The following is a 14973-nucleotide window of genomic DNA, read 5'->3' as shown; positions in this document are numbered from 1 at the left end:
GGAAGATATTAGACTGGATGGTATTTGGAAAAATGTGAAGCTTTTTTTTTTTACATGAGGCAATTGGGATTAAGTGACTTGCCCAGAGTCACACAGCTAGTGAGTGTTATGTGTCTGTGGCCGGATTTGAACTCAGGTACTCCTGACTCCAGGGCTGGTGCTCTAACCACTGTGAACCTAGCTGCCCCAACATGAAGCTCTTTCAATAATACCCAAGCTACTCCCTGCTATAAGATCTCATCTTTTTTTTTTAAAACCTCAATATGACACTGATGTGTTAATGTTATAAAAGCTGTGATCCAAAGAACATCAAAATCTTAGAATAATCACAATTACGTGGGCCATAAAGGGCAACAAAACTCCCACTGTGAGTGTAAATAGACTGTAGCATGTTCCCAATTATGATGTGTGAGAAGAGTCAGAAAAGTAGAAAAGAAGGTAGGCTAGTCATATAGCAAAAGTGAGAGATGGAAAGTCTGTCAGTCAGTCAGTAAGTGTCTGCTATATGCTAGGCACTGTGCTAAGTGCTGGGGATACAAAGAAAGATAAAAAATAGTCCCTACCCTCGATGAGCTCACAGGAAGAGAGTGCATGCAGATAACTATATACAACAAGCTATATGCAGGAGATAAATAGGAAATAATTAATAGAGGGAAGACACTAGAACAAAGATAGATTGGGGCAGAGAGCCTAAGGTTGCCCTGGTGTACACAAAACTTCAAAAGAATTAGACCGTCTCTAGTAGATAGATAGTCTGAAGGCTTTACGGAAAGAGACGGAGAAAAAGTACATGGAATAAGATGTCAAGGATTTGTGATTTGTATGATCATAGTGAGTACTCATGATAAAGAGATAACAGATCCATAGATGTACTCAGGCAAGGTAAAAAATACTGACTAAACCAGTAATCAGAAGATCCGGGTTTGAATCCACGAGTTGCTGTGTATTAGCTTTGTGAACGGAGACTGATCACTTAACCTCTCTGAATCCTTACCCCTTAAATAAAGAGATAGGAATGTCCAAGGGAACTCTGTTTGGCCTTGTGAGGTTTAACAAATCTATGAATGACTTATATAAAGGCATAGATAACATGCTTATCAGATCTGCAGATGGCACAAAGCTAGGAGGGGTTAGCTCATCCAGTGGATGGCATAGTCAGGATCCAGAAGGATCTCAACAGTTCCAAACTATGGACTTAATCTAAAAAGATTAAACATAACAGGGATAAAAGTATTCTAAGGTCAAGGAATGGCACAAGGAAAGCCATGGAAAAGAAAAATGCAGGACTGGTTTAAGGGACGAAAATAATCTGGTTTGACTGGATTTGTCCCGTCAATGGAGGGCAGTCATAGTAGATAAGGCTGGAAAGACAGGTTGGGTTCATCAAACACTGACTTTCTGGTTTGAATGACTTCTTTCTTGCTTATCTAGTCTGTTTACCCATCTACTTTTCTGTTTGTTTTTCTAAACGAGTACCAAAATGTTTTCATGAACATTGCCTTATATTTTAATGTCTGTTAAAGCTATGCCCTTCATTTGTTCCTTTCTCTTTATTTCCCTTGAGATTCACGGCCATTTGCTGGCCCAAATGAATTTATTGTTTTGCCTAGTTCCATAATAATGATAATAATAACAACAACAACAACAACAATATTAAATTGCGAGCAATTATATAGTAATTTAAGGGTTGCCAAGTGCTTTAGATATGTTATTTCATTTTATCCTCACAAGGATGAGATATAGGTGCCATTATTATCCTCATTTTGCATATGAGGAAAATGAGTCTGAAAGAGGTTAAGTTACTTGTCTGGAGTCACACAGTTATTAAGTATCTGAGGTGGAATTTGAACTCAGGTTTTCCTGATTCCAAGTTCAACACTATCCACAGCAGTCAGTCAGTCAATAAATATTTATTAAGTACCTACTATGTGCCAAGCACTGTGCTAAGTACTAGGGGTAACAAAGAAAGGCAAAAGACAGTTCATGCTCTGAAGGAGCTCACAGTCAAATGGTAGAGACAGCACATAAACAATAATGTGTAGACAAGCTATATATAGAATAAATTGGAGACACTCAATAGAGGAAAGGCAATTGAAGGGAGACATCAGGTAAGACTTCCTATAGAAGGTGGAATATTAGCTGGGGCTCGAGGGAACCCAGAGAATACAGGAGGGAGAAATGAGGTGAGAGAGTATTCTAGGCAGGGAGTCAGCAAGAAAGCCAGTGTCACTGGATTGCGTATTATGTTGGGAGGTGTAAAGTATAAGAAAACTGGAAAGGTGTGGGATAGGGTAGATTATGAAGGGGTTTGAATGCCAGGCAGAGGATTTTATACACAATTCTGGAGGAAAACGGGAGGCAGTGGAGTTTATTGGACATGGGGGGGGCAGTGACATGTTCAGACACATGCTTTGGGAAGATCACTTTGCCAGCTAAGTAGAGGATGGAATGGAACAGGGAGAGGCTTGTGGTAAGGAGACCAGCCAGCAGGCTATTGTAATAGTCCAGGTGTGGGTTGGAGTGGCCCGCACCTGGGCAGCGACAGTGTTAGAAGAGAAAAGGGGACATAGGTGAGAGATGTTATGAAGGTAAAATTAACATATTAGATAGGGAGTGAGAGAGTAAGGAGTTGAGGATAATGCATGAAATATCTGCTTGCAAATTTGGCAGAGCAAAAGACAGGTTATGCATTTTGTAGCTATTCTGAACAGAATTTCTTTCATTGTTGTTTCTTTTTTATTTTTGTTAGTAGTCAGTCAAAAAACATTTATTAAGCACCTGTGTGGCAATGCGCTAAGTGCTGGAGAGGCAAAAAGTCCTTGCCCAAAGGAGCTTGCAATCTAATGGAGGAGGGGAGGACAAGCAAACACATACGTACAAGAAACCTATATATGGAAAAATATATCATTGATTTATGTGGATTTATGTTGTGTACTACAGCTAAGGATTGTTTCAATTTTTTCTGAATTTTGGGGGTTTTCTAAGTATAGCATGACATCCCCAGCAAATAGGAATGATTTTGTCTTTTCTTTGAATATTTCTTTAATATATTTCTATAACTGTTAAATAACAGCAAGTAAAGGGGGCATCCTTGTTTCAGCCGTATTACACTGGCCAAGTTTTTAGGAATTCTACCTTGCAAATAATGCTAGATCTTGTATTTGTAAATATGTATACGCACACATGTTCTTTACATTAGCAGTGGGAGTTGAAGCCTTGGAACCAGATGAGATTGCCAAGGCAGACAATGCAAGAATGTAGAGACAACAGGACCCAGGGCAATCTCTTCAGAAATACCTACTATGAGGACTCATGAAAAGAAGGAAGAGCCAGCAACTGCAGAAAGGATAAAGTTATAGAAGTAAGGGGAAAACCAGGGTGATTTCTCAAAGACAAGGGAGCAGAAAGTATCTAGTAGGAGGCCATAGCTAACAATAATAAATACTGTCACAAAAAAGAGAAAATTATTAAGCTTTAATAGATTAAAATGCATGAAGACTTTTGGGACATCTCATGTAGCGTGTGTATATGTGTGTGTGTATGTGTGTGTAGATATATGTAGATACAAATAATTCTCACATACACAAAGAATTCTGAAAGAAATCTACATTCCAAAATTAAAAAAAAAACATCTATTCAAATAGTAAAAAATTCAAATAGTAGGGAAAGAGAGCAAATACAGGATGCCATTATCAACTTTCAGTTTTTTCTGGCTTCCAGAGTAGGAGAGTGAATGTAAGTAATCATGAGAATAATACTAATATAACAATAATAATAATGTAATGAGAGTAATAATGAGAGTAATCATGGCTAGAGTTTTGGAAAAGCAGTTAGATAACATGAATGGAAGAGTAAAGGAGAGAAAAGGTAAAAAAAAAGAGAGCAAAATTTTTTCTTCATGAAATTTCCCCTATGCCTGCCTGGGGTGGCTTCTGATTTCTGAGGATTTCTTGATTCCAGTTTGTTCCTATTAAAGACCCAAACTCTGTGCCATTCTGGTGATTTTCTTGAATGTAATGTAGATTGTGTCTGCCTTGGTGATGTGACCTGTCCAATTAAACAGTTCACTAGGGCTCACCTAGGAATCATTGCTGAGCTACTCAGAATCAGCTTAGCCTTGAAAAGCAAGGAGGGAAAGAACACTGAACATGAGAATTGGTTGGCAGTACAAACGTAAGGAAATAGATGAAAGAACAGAACAACTGTTGAAAAACAAAGTCACTGTAGGACTCAGATGAATGGACCTAATCAGGGAGACAGAAATCATGTAGTCTACACCTTTCTGTCCCAGAGCAACTACTGGCTTATCAAATGGTAAAGTTATGTTGTATTAGATGAAAGATAAGATAACGTTCATATGGACTCAAAGTCCAATTTCGGAAGTCCATGGAAGTGCTACTCACATGAGTTAAGTGGTGAATCATAGCGACTGGCTGAAAGGGAAGTCCTTTCCCGGGTCTCCTTTTCCATTTCTTCCTTCAGTATCAATTGCCCCAGACCTGAGTTGAGCTATTTGAATGGAATGGAAAAATGAAAGTGAATGAAACTTGAAGGTGTTTTCTAGTGAATTGTAGTTATTTCTCAGGCCATTTCTGAAAGAATTTAATGAAAGCAATAAAGCAGCCTCTCAGATGACAGACCTTCAATAGCTGCTCTTCTTGAAGTTGTCGGCGTCTCTGCAGCTCCTCCTCATCTTCCTCACGACCACTTGATCTGCGCCTCATATCCGTTCCTATTTCCATAGTAAAGAGAACTTCTTACAAAAGTCCTGCCACAAGAAAGAATTCTAAAGGACTAGTCTGCTTATCTTTGGTAAGTTAGTAATAGTTACCAAGCCAACACTACCAAGTAGTGTTCCTTAAGTAACATTCCTAAACCAGCCAGGGAAAAATCCACCCTCTCTTGGCTGCCCTGGCCACCTCCAATGTACACATGCAATTGAACTAAGTCACTAGGTTTCAAAAAAAATCATTTATTTACATTCAGTACTGCAGACAAGTGCCTAACTATTTTTTTTTTATTGGGCTTTCATTCAATTTGCTATGTGAGTACAACTACTATGCCAGAAGGATAGAGATTTTGGTCTCCCACCAAGTGATATATATGAGTGGAATTTGCTTCATTCTTGTTGTCAGAAGGTTCTAAGCAACTATACTTTAAGTCAACTATAGGGAGTTTCTGTTTACGAATACATATTGTCAATCATCATAAACCTATATTTGATCTATGTATTAGGGATTCAAGTACTGCTTAGGGAATGAAAGCATCTATTTTATGTATTTATGTATTTATTTATTTGTTTGTTTGTTTGTTTGTTCATTTATTGGCAATTGGGGTTAAGTGACTTGCCCAGGGTCACACAGCTAGTTAAGTGTCAAGTGTTTGGTCTGAGGCTGGATTTGAACTCAGGTCCTCCTGACTTCAGGGCTGGTGCTCTATTCACTGCGTCACCTAGCTGCCCCCTAAAGCATTTCTTTAGAGGAAAAAAAATTAATAGTCTGAAATATTTCTCTCTTCCTGAATATATTCACTCACAATATAGTCATTACATAAAACTTATTCTCATTATATTGTCTAAATTTTTATTCTTGGAAAGTCCTGACTTACACAGGTAACTTATGGTATTTCTCCACTATTAACACTTTCTTTTTCTTGGCCCTTTGAAAAATGGTCATAAATGAGTTTCTCTATAACCGAAAATAAAATTCTAGTCTGTGTGAGGGCCACAAAATTATGCATCTACTTCCATATCAAGTGTGGCATGTCATGTTCAGTTTTCCTAGTCTCCTAGGAGTGAATTTCTCTGAGTGGTTAGAAGACTGGGTTAAGTTTTCCTGAACTCTTTGGATGAATCTGTGCAGGCAAACAGGAGATCCTAGTTATTTAATCAAAATAAACTTTGACTAATGAATAGTCTTAGTTCTTTATACTCTGGTAAATGAATTAAAAGCTTTTTAAAAAGCTTTAAATCATGTTCTATTAACGTCTTCTACCCTCTAAGTTTTTAAAAAAATTCTTTCTTGGGACATCTAGCTAGTTGAGAGTCAACGTGATGAACTTCCAGGATATTTCTTGAAGACTTATGATTTGTTAGAGAAAGTTAAAGACTAGCCTTGACTGTCCACTAAGCATGCCTCGTACTGAGGTGGGATTTGCTAATATGCACTAAAGAGATAAAAATCTAAAGATGCAGAGAGATAACTCAATTTTACAGGACATCTTTAGACAATAAAAAAGGAGTGTTTATTCATTTTTTTACTAGCCTCCTCATGTTAGGAGATGCCACTGGGTTCTCAAAGGCCAAGTCAGCAGATCACAAACTTTGGAAGTCCTAGAAGCTGGATGGGTATTGAGTAGGAAGGCTGAAAAATAGGGTAGGTCTACTGTCTATGGATTAGCCCACATTCTTCTGATTTGGACTCAAATAGCATCATCACCAGAATGCTGGCCTCTGGGTGATGAAGTTTTTTGTCTATTACATCTTATGAAGACTTTCAAATAAGTTGGGAAGGCAGGTTTTGCCCTGGGGAGTACCCCATACTGATAAAATCATGGATTTATGGAAGCAACAAAGAATTGGCCAAGTAGATTTCCCTTTGACTCCAGAAATAATACATTCTCCACTGCACTATGTTGTCTCCTCAATCATTCTTATACATTTAAATAACAATCATGCACACTCTTTTTAAAAAGATGCCTCATAAAAGTAAAAAGAATATGATGATGAAAATTAGATACCTTCATAATGGACAACTGAAAGCTTTGGATGATGATGATAATGATGATAATAATAACACATTTAAGTGATGCTTTACGGTTTGCAAAGTTTTACATATGTTGTTTTATTTGAACCTCACCATAACCCTGTGAGGCAGATGCTACTACTATCTATATTTTATAGATGAGAAAACAGGCTTAGAGTGATTTGCCTGGAGTCATCTCCAGGCATCTGAGGAAGAATTTGAACCCAGATCTTCTTTTCTCTAAATCCAGCACCCTGTGCAATGGATGACTGCAGAAATTTGGAAAGAGAAATTTAAGTCACACGTTATCATTGCTGACACCCCAATTCTGAATACTAGGCCTTTCAGTTTGTTAGCACCTCATTAAGCCAACTGTGTAGACACAAAGGTACAGATATAAACATATTTTGACTAAATTCAAATGCAATGAATGGAACAGCTAAAGGATGACTGCACGGGTGAAAAAAGTTTGGAATTGGTGACAATGATGCAGGTGAAGACATGCAACCAACATTACTTGTATTAGGATGCTTCCTGAACATCGATGAACTGTGCCATGGTCTTTCCTGGTTCTAAAGAAAAGGGTCTATTCCAAAAATGAAACAATGTTTGGGTGCTAAGATGCAAAAGCAAAACACTGGGAGACAATTTATACAGGAAGAAGTCACTTATGAAAGGGTTCAGCCAATCTTTCTAAGCAAGAGTTATATACAACAACAATGCATATTGTTATCTGGGGCTATGTCATAGGTGAGATAGTATTATAATGAAATCTTTCTAGCAGTTGCAATAAGAAACTCTTTAGATATAGGATCCAATGTGGATAAACTTCTTATCAAATTCTGAGCTGTAGTAGACTAAATTATAACAGATTCTAGTATATCTAGAAAGAGAAATTTCAAATACTTTACATCTAAATTAATACCACATTGGTCTCTATTTCTGTCCCTTAATTTTTTTTCGGCATTTTCCTTAAAAAATTTTCCAACATGCTAAATTTTCTCATACATTACTGTGTATTACTAGAACCATTAGAACCTTGTCCATTTGATTTAGTTGCTTCATTTGCATACCTACGGCAGCAAGTGAGGGGGGACCTGGCCAGTGGTCCGTCTCAATCTTTGGTATCTCGTTGGGGTCTGGAGCATGGGCTGCTGGGAACTTGGAGGACTTGATGATATCGTCTGAAGACTTGCTCTGTGCTGCCAAGGCAGCTGGATCTAGAGGGTAACCAGGGGGAACTTAGCTATTGATTTAAAGCACTTGTGGTATAATCTCACAGCAAAGGAGTCCCTGGTCCTCTACGTGAGTCCAATTACCATTAGTATCAGCTGCATTTTCCTTGCCACTTAGAGGTCACCAGAATCAACTAGATTGTTTTTTCTTATTTCTAGTGTCAAGTTCAGGGGCTCACTGTCACCCTATATTTAATTCGAACAATTTCATGTTAGAGGGATTAGTGATAAAAGGAGATAAAGGAGACACATCAAGCAGACTTTTGACTCACTGAGAGTTAAGGAAATCATCAGCATGCTTGTTTACTTTGGACCCTTGGATAAGAAACTAAAAATGGATTAGTGCTGTTGCATTCATTTTAAATTATTATATTCATGGAACACGCTTTCTTAAGCCCCAGTGGGGTGAACCCCCCCCCAAATGGGGGAATCAGTTGTTAGTTTGTAGGAAATTGTATTTAGCAATGTAATATGTGTCTGCTATATCTGTTAACCATTTTCATTCAAAGTTTGGTACATACAAACGAGTCATTCAATTTTACAGGCCAAACTGGATATAATTATTCTATTCACATTTCTTTTCTCTGTATTAGACTTAGCTGTAAGTAAGAGTTAGGTCTAACTCTAACTCCAGATACATGTTACAAATCAGAAATTAAAAGGACACATTATAAAGCTAAGTAATTCAGTATGTTGAACCCTAACTCTCTCTGCCTTTTCTAAGGTGTTTATAGGTAAATTGGACCTAGTGTAATAATAATTTCTTGGAAAAATATGCTTTTCAAATAACAGAATTTCAGAATGAGAAAGGGACCTAGAAGATCATCTAGTTCAACTCTCTCATTTTACATAGGAACAAACAGGCTAAGAGAGGTTAAGAGACTCCAAAATCACACATCTAATGAATGGCAGAGCCAAAGCCAAGTCTAGGAGACAACTCTCTGGGTTTCTAGGTCAATACAATTTCTGATAAACCACATTTTTCTTGATTCATCTATATCAAGTTAGAGATAAAGCCTTCAGATTTAAAGTCATTTTAATAGAAAGACACAAATGCTATTTTTTTGTTGTAAATAATGTGATATTATTTAAACTTCTTAAATTTAGATTGTGTGATTTGTGTTTTAAATTAAGTGCAAGGAGAAATATTACTATATGCAAAAGTATATAAACTGATATGCAAACTTCTGGGAAAATTGTTTTTTAGGGAAACAAACACATGACCAAACAGTACTTACGGATTAGATTTGGTGAAATCAGTGGTTAAACATTCACAAGTTAATGAGAGGGTGGGAAGACACATTAAAACCATAAAAAACAAACAAAAATAATGTTAAGAAACTTAAAATGCAAGCATATCATGTAAAACTTAAAAAAAGGAACAAACTGAAAGAACCTCAAGCCATTTGAATTTTTTTTGTTTTTCCCCTCAAACTTTGACGTATGGTTTTTTTTCTTGAAAATTTTAAACCATATTTTTCATTTGGAGTTGTGATACATATTTGACAACTCATTCCAAAGGTAGTTTTCAAGCTTCCTGGCACAATTTGAGTATATGTGTATATGAGTATATGTGTATATGTATATATATATATATATATATATATATATATATTTTAAACACTCCCAATAAATCAAGTATATCCTTGAAAGTAGCCTTTGTTTTCTATCTGTCCACAAAGACATAAAGATGACACAGTCCTTTAAGAGATCCAATGATTACAGAAGAAAATGCAATCTGCACAGAATGATGATATTCCTTCATCTCAAAAATACTAATTTCTTGGCCAAAGGAAGAGAACAACTTTAACAAAAGGTTATGTTTATTGCTTATCAAGTAGTAGTTACTCAAGTTTTTTCTCTACTCTGCAACAAAGAATTCCACAATCTTAAAACTAGAAGGGACCTAAGAGTTAAAGATTAGACTAGGCTAGTCATCTAGTCCAACTAACTCCAACTAGATGAGGAAATTGAGATCTAGAGAGATGAAGATGCTCAAGATCATACCACTGGTAAGTGGCCAAGTTGGGATCAGAATCCTACCCAACTTTGAGCCCAGCACTTTCTACTGTACCACATTAACTCCAATGCTCACTAGGCTCCTCAAGAGAGATGTTAAAGTGGGTAACTGAGCAACTAAGTTGACTTTGGTTTACCCAAAGAGACTTTGTCTCATTTGCTTTCATTTGTTTTGTTGTTCCTACTAGTTTCATGCTCTTCAATGTTATTGGGGTTATGTATGCTTTCTAGGCAATTAGTCTAGTTAGGAAGTCTGCATGCAATATAGGTCATATAGTAAAACTCAGCTTTACTACAAAGAGTAAGAAAATTATTTTTTCTTTTGGCTGCTGGATCCAGTTTAATAAGGCTTTGTGATCTAGGTTCAGTTGGGTGCTTCTATAATATAATCTTACCATAATGAATTCACTTCCTCTAGACAATCAACTTTCTATGGCATGTGCACAAAATTTGTACCTTCAGGGACCACAATTAAATATTGTATCTTTGAATTACTCTGTGTATGTTTGGAAACCCCTCACACTGGATGCTGTAATTTTGTTAAAAGAAGCCCTGGGTATGCACTTCAGTGAACAACAAAGGTGTGAATTTGAGTTGACTTTCCTATTTAAGAATTATAAGGAGGAAAGCAGGTTTACCATGTTGTTTGTAGATGGGTGGTTTTCGATATATGTTGATCCCTTGATCTGTGGAACGAAAAAGTAAAGATGTGTGAGTACAGAGACTAGTTCAGTTATGGAACAAGAAAAAATAAACCAAATGTTAAGCCAGTGTGAAGAGTCTTGAACAAAAAAAGACCAGAAAGTTTTCTTTTGTATTACAAAGAGTTAGTTTATTTGAAGTAAAAACACAAAAATGAGTGAATTATCAGACATGTGACATGAAAGTCTTTGTAATACATCTTACAATAAATATGCTGATGTAACTAAGATGTGAGCCACATATTATATATATATATATATATATATATATATATATATATATATGTCTACATATATATGTGTATGTATACACATATATACATTTATATATATTTCAGTAAGGATGTGATAAAAAATTGAGAAAAATGAAAACAAAGGAGATGTTCTGATGGTGTGAAAGACAGAACTATTTTGGAGGTTAAAAAACCTCCTCAAATTGCTGCTGTCTGGAAATGTAGCTTCTGGTAGATACCAGAGTCCAATTTATCTTTTAATTAATGAGCTGAACTGAGTGTGAAGCAATGCAGTGAAGTCAGAAATCACAGAAAATGCTTTCTACTCTAAAAACAGTCAGATGTTTTCATGGGATGCTCAATCTAATCCTAATTTGTGTGGGAAATGTAACTGCCTCCTTACTGCTAATTAAGACCCGTCTGCTAGCAATACATCTGGCAAAATCTCAAAATACTTATTTTCTCCTCAAGCCTCAAGGAATTAAATCTTCATTGAGCATTATGAGACTAAAAGTTGCAAATATAAATTTGTTCTCAAAGTTAACTGAAATTTATAACCACAGAAGATGGTTCTAAATTAGAACCATTTTGACAAGATCTGTGATTTCACTGGTGTAAGGTACCCTCAACAAAAAAAGACCTTCCAGCAGTGTAGATCAGAAACTATTAACAACTTATAATTTTAGAGAATTGCATGGGGGCACTGAGAGGTTAAATTACTTGCCCAAGGCCACATGGTCAATATGCTCAGTTGGGCCTTAAACTCAGGTCACTCTGACTCTGAGACCAGGTCTCTATCCATTATGTCACTGATGCCTCAATCTAAAACCATATGACAAACCAAACCTTAGAGATATTTTGAGGTATCATAGGATTTAGAGTGAGAAGAGACTTTAGAGATATCATCCAATGTCTTCATTTTACCCATGAGAAAACAGGTCCAGAGAAGGAAAATGACTTGCTAAAAGTCATGTAGGTTGTAAATAGCAGAACTAGGATTCAAATCCAGGTCCTCTGATTCTAAATCCAGTAACCCTGAGTTTCACTGCAATTTCTTGACTTAAATAGAAAAAAAAATATTAGTTTGCCAACTGTTAACTAAGGTTAAAATAATGGGTAATTTATTAAAATAATTTTCAGTAGCCAGGAGAGGTAAAAAATGTCATATAATGGAGAATTTTATCTTTATTGCCAATTAAAACATATCATCGCTTGAACTCTATGATCACTATTGTTGGCGAACTCTGCTTGATTCTCTATTCCTTATAGGGCTGAGCCAATTCTAATATTAAGACAATAAATTTTATTTTCCTACAAAATACTGACTTTTGTTTCCCTACCCCTTCCTGGAGAACATCCATTTGTTCAGATCAGTGGAAGCTTACAAATACCCAAACAAAGCCTCCAGCCCTAAGCCTGAAAGGCAAGGCTTCTTGGTGGGCTACTATGTAGTCATACTGCCACAAACAATTAATTTCATGTCATGAAAAGAACACTCAATTTATCTGGTATCACATCTCTAGGACAGGAAATTAAAAGTCTGTGGGAATATTCTTACAACTGAGGGAATTGCTTTGGGATATAAAAGTAAGATCCTTGAAGCTACATAGTTCAATATCAATAACAGTAAGAAAGCTTCACCTTGCCATGTGCACCAAACCATAACGTGAACTAATATCTAGAAATAATTACTATGTAACAGGAGACATTTTCCTTTTGAGTCACCACAACTATAACTTCAGTATCACCACCCCCCATAGACAATCATAAAAAGCACCCCAAACGAAAGCAAAACCAAAAACAACCCTTTAATATCACCTTACATTTCAAGTATCAAACTGTTCTAATGATCCTTTAGAACAGAACCTCCAATTTAGGCATGTCAACTGTATGCATCCCAATAAAAGAGCGTGAGGTAATGGAGACGAGACAAAGGTTTTACAAGGCTACAATCTACACTGTGACGGGACACCAAGACACATACAGTGTCAGCTCCTACCTGGAACATGGAAATGTTTAGGGGCCTGAGCGTAAGTTGGAGTTAGAGGGCGGCTGTCTGGCCGATAAGGGAGAGGGGAGTTCCGGCCGCTGGATGGCTCATTGCCTCCAATGAGAAGAATGGAGAAAACAAAATGAGAGAAGGGAGAGTGACAAAAGGGGAGGGGGAAAGCAAGCATAATAAAAATTCAAAACAACAAACTGAAAGGAGATAAACTGAAGAGAAAAAAGGAAAGAAAACCAAATAAGTTATCAATTTTGCTAACACAGGTGATTTCAAGTTTAGTATTCTGAGAGAGGGAGAACTGAGTCAAAGGCAGCTGGCAACAAGATGCTTCATTCCGATGGCATGCGATTGGATGCTGTAAGCAAGCAGCATACTGGTTAGATGGTCAATATAAGAAAGAGAAATGGGGAGTTTCTTGCTCATGATTTAGAATCAAGATTAGAACAGTTAAAGTTCAAGCATATAAAGTACTGGCTTTGCAAACTCAAATACAACCATTTCCAAGCATGTAGGCAGATGCTGGCAATCAGAGCATGTTTGTCTAAACTGAAGACTAGGTTCGGTAGAAAACTCATGTTGTTACCCAATCCTTCCCCTTACCAATGCAATATGGTTTCTTGCAATATGATTCTTTCATTTTCTAACATTGAAGTGGACAGAGTAGAATTCAATCTTTTGATAAGTATACCTTATTGCCTTCTATTTTTCTTTTGAAAAGTTAGATTCCACTATGACTACCATTCATGGGAGACATAAAAATTTACTGACTTATGACAGTGTAAACTCAGGGGAATCTCTTTGGGGGCTGTCTAAAATGGGCTTATGGTCAACAGGAGGGTTCTAACTCATTCCTTTCCTTTCCTTGGGGCCTTTATGTTGCTTCTATCTCTACTAGCTGACATTCAAATGAGGAAACATCATTAGGGGTGTAGGATTCTGTCAAGTTATTATATCAGTAACATTTAAAAATTATATATGTCTGTATTATACATATATCTGTATGTATAATATTTGCAAAATATTAGAGCATTGCAAGCAAATTCTTTAAATTATGCTACCTGATTTTAGATTGTACTACCTAAAAATTCTAATTTACTAGAGAGAAAATTAAATTTTTATTCCGAATATGTAATTTTAAACAATGAAGCCATAGACTGATATAAAAGAAGTAACACATTATTACAAAGGTGAGTTTTGAATTTTCAAATGCAGCTCTGAGGGAATTTAACATGATCTATCTTAAGCTTGGGTATGCAATCAAAGCTGCATTTGACATTGATATTTGCATAGCATTGCACCAAGCTCCTAATATTTTATGAAGCTAATTTACTATTTCATGCATTAGGCCATAATCAGCTAATAGTTAAGAAATGTTATAAAAACTGCTAGATAAATTGTTCCTGAATGAACCTCAATCATAGCCTAACATGTTGCCTTATGAGAATTAGCTCGGGTTTGTCATCAGATAAACTAAGATAAAAATTAGCAGGAACTTAAGAGAATTAGAGACAAATATGGGTTGGGAGAACATGGCTTACATGTTCTTAAGGAAGAAATACCTCAAATGAAATGATTAATTCATATATTGCTTAATCAATGGCATAGTCATTTTTGAGTTTAGTAAATACCGCCTAAATTCTTTTTAACTCTTTAATTAAAGATATCTAGAGAGAAAATATCCACCAATGGAATAATTGTCTCTTTTTATGGCTTATACACTGTAGTAGATATTCAACGTCTCTGAACCAAGTGTCCCATTCAAAGGATGTTTTACCATGAACTGAAAACACCAGGTATTCTTCATAGGAAAACTAGACAATTGGAAACCAAAAACCCTTGGACAATTCTTCGAAAAGAAAGTCTAGAAATTTCATCTCAAAAAAGTTGTCTTGGTTAGTCGGTTACAGATTTTTACTTGGGAGATGTCTCAGCAGTATCTTGTCACTTACCACTGCAGAATTCAACTACATTTACCTCATTGTGAACCTGATGTCATAGGATCAGAGGATTTAGGGCTAGCAGGGAGCTTGGAATTCA

The 14973-nt window shown here is 36.3% G+C and overlaps 1 protein-coding gene across 11 annotated transcripts in view; it reads right to left on the bottom strand.

Annotated features, from left to right (window-relative positions):
- The window catches only part of ABLIM1 (actin binding LIM protein 1), a 147291-nt gene that overhangs the window by 15013 nt on the left and 117305 nt on the right, over positions 1 to 14973 (bottom strand). For 3 of the 11 annotated variants that reach the window (XR_013485253.1, XR_013485254.1, XR_013485252.1), the window contains 5 exons: positions 12931 to 13035; positions 10636 to 10683; positions 7817 to 7957; positions 4641 to 4732; positions 4404 to 4509 (listed from right to left, as the gene is read on the bottom strand). Coding sequence is in view for 1 of the 11 variants with exons in the window: in XM_020988129.2 (XP_020843788.2) it covers positions 4404 to 4509; positions 4641 to 4732; positions 10636 to 10683; positions 12931 to 13035 (351 nt within the window). In the remaining 10 variants the exon portion in view is untranslated. Of the gene's footprint in view, positions 1 to 4403; positions 4510 to 4640; positions 4733 to 7816; positions 7964 to 10635; positions 10684 to 12930; positions 13036 to 14973 lie in introns of all 11 variants that reach the window. The other 8 variants (XR_013485251.1, XR_013485250.1, XR_013485257.1 and 5 more) reach the window with 4 other exon arrangements.

This window comes from Phascolarctos cinereus, unplaced genomic scaffold (genome assembly GCF_003287225.1).
Source record: "Phascolarctos cinereus isolate Bilbo 61053 unplaced genomic scaffold, phaCin_HiC Scaffold_3;HRSCAF=262, whole genome shotgun sequence".
Taxonomy (NCBI): Eukaryota; Metazoa; Chordata; class Mammalia; order Diprotodontia; family Phascolarctidae; genus Phascolarctos; species Phascolarctos cinereus.
The sequence above is the reverse complement of the archived record's forward strand: the minus strand, read 5'-3'. Positions and strand labels throughout refer to the sequence as shown.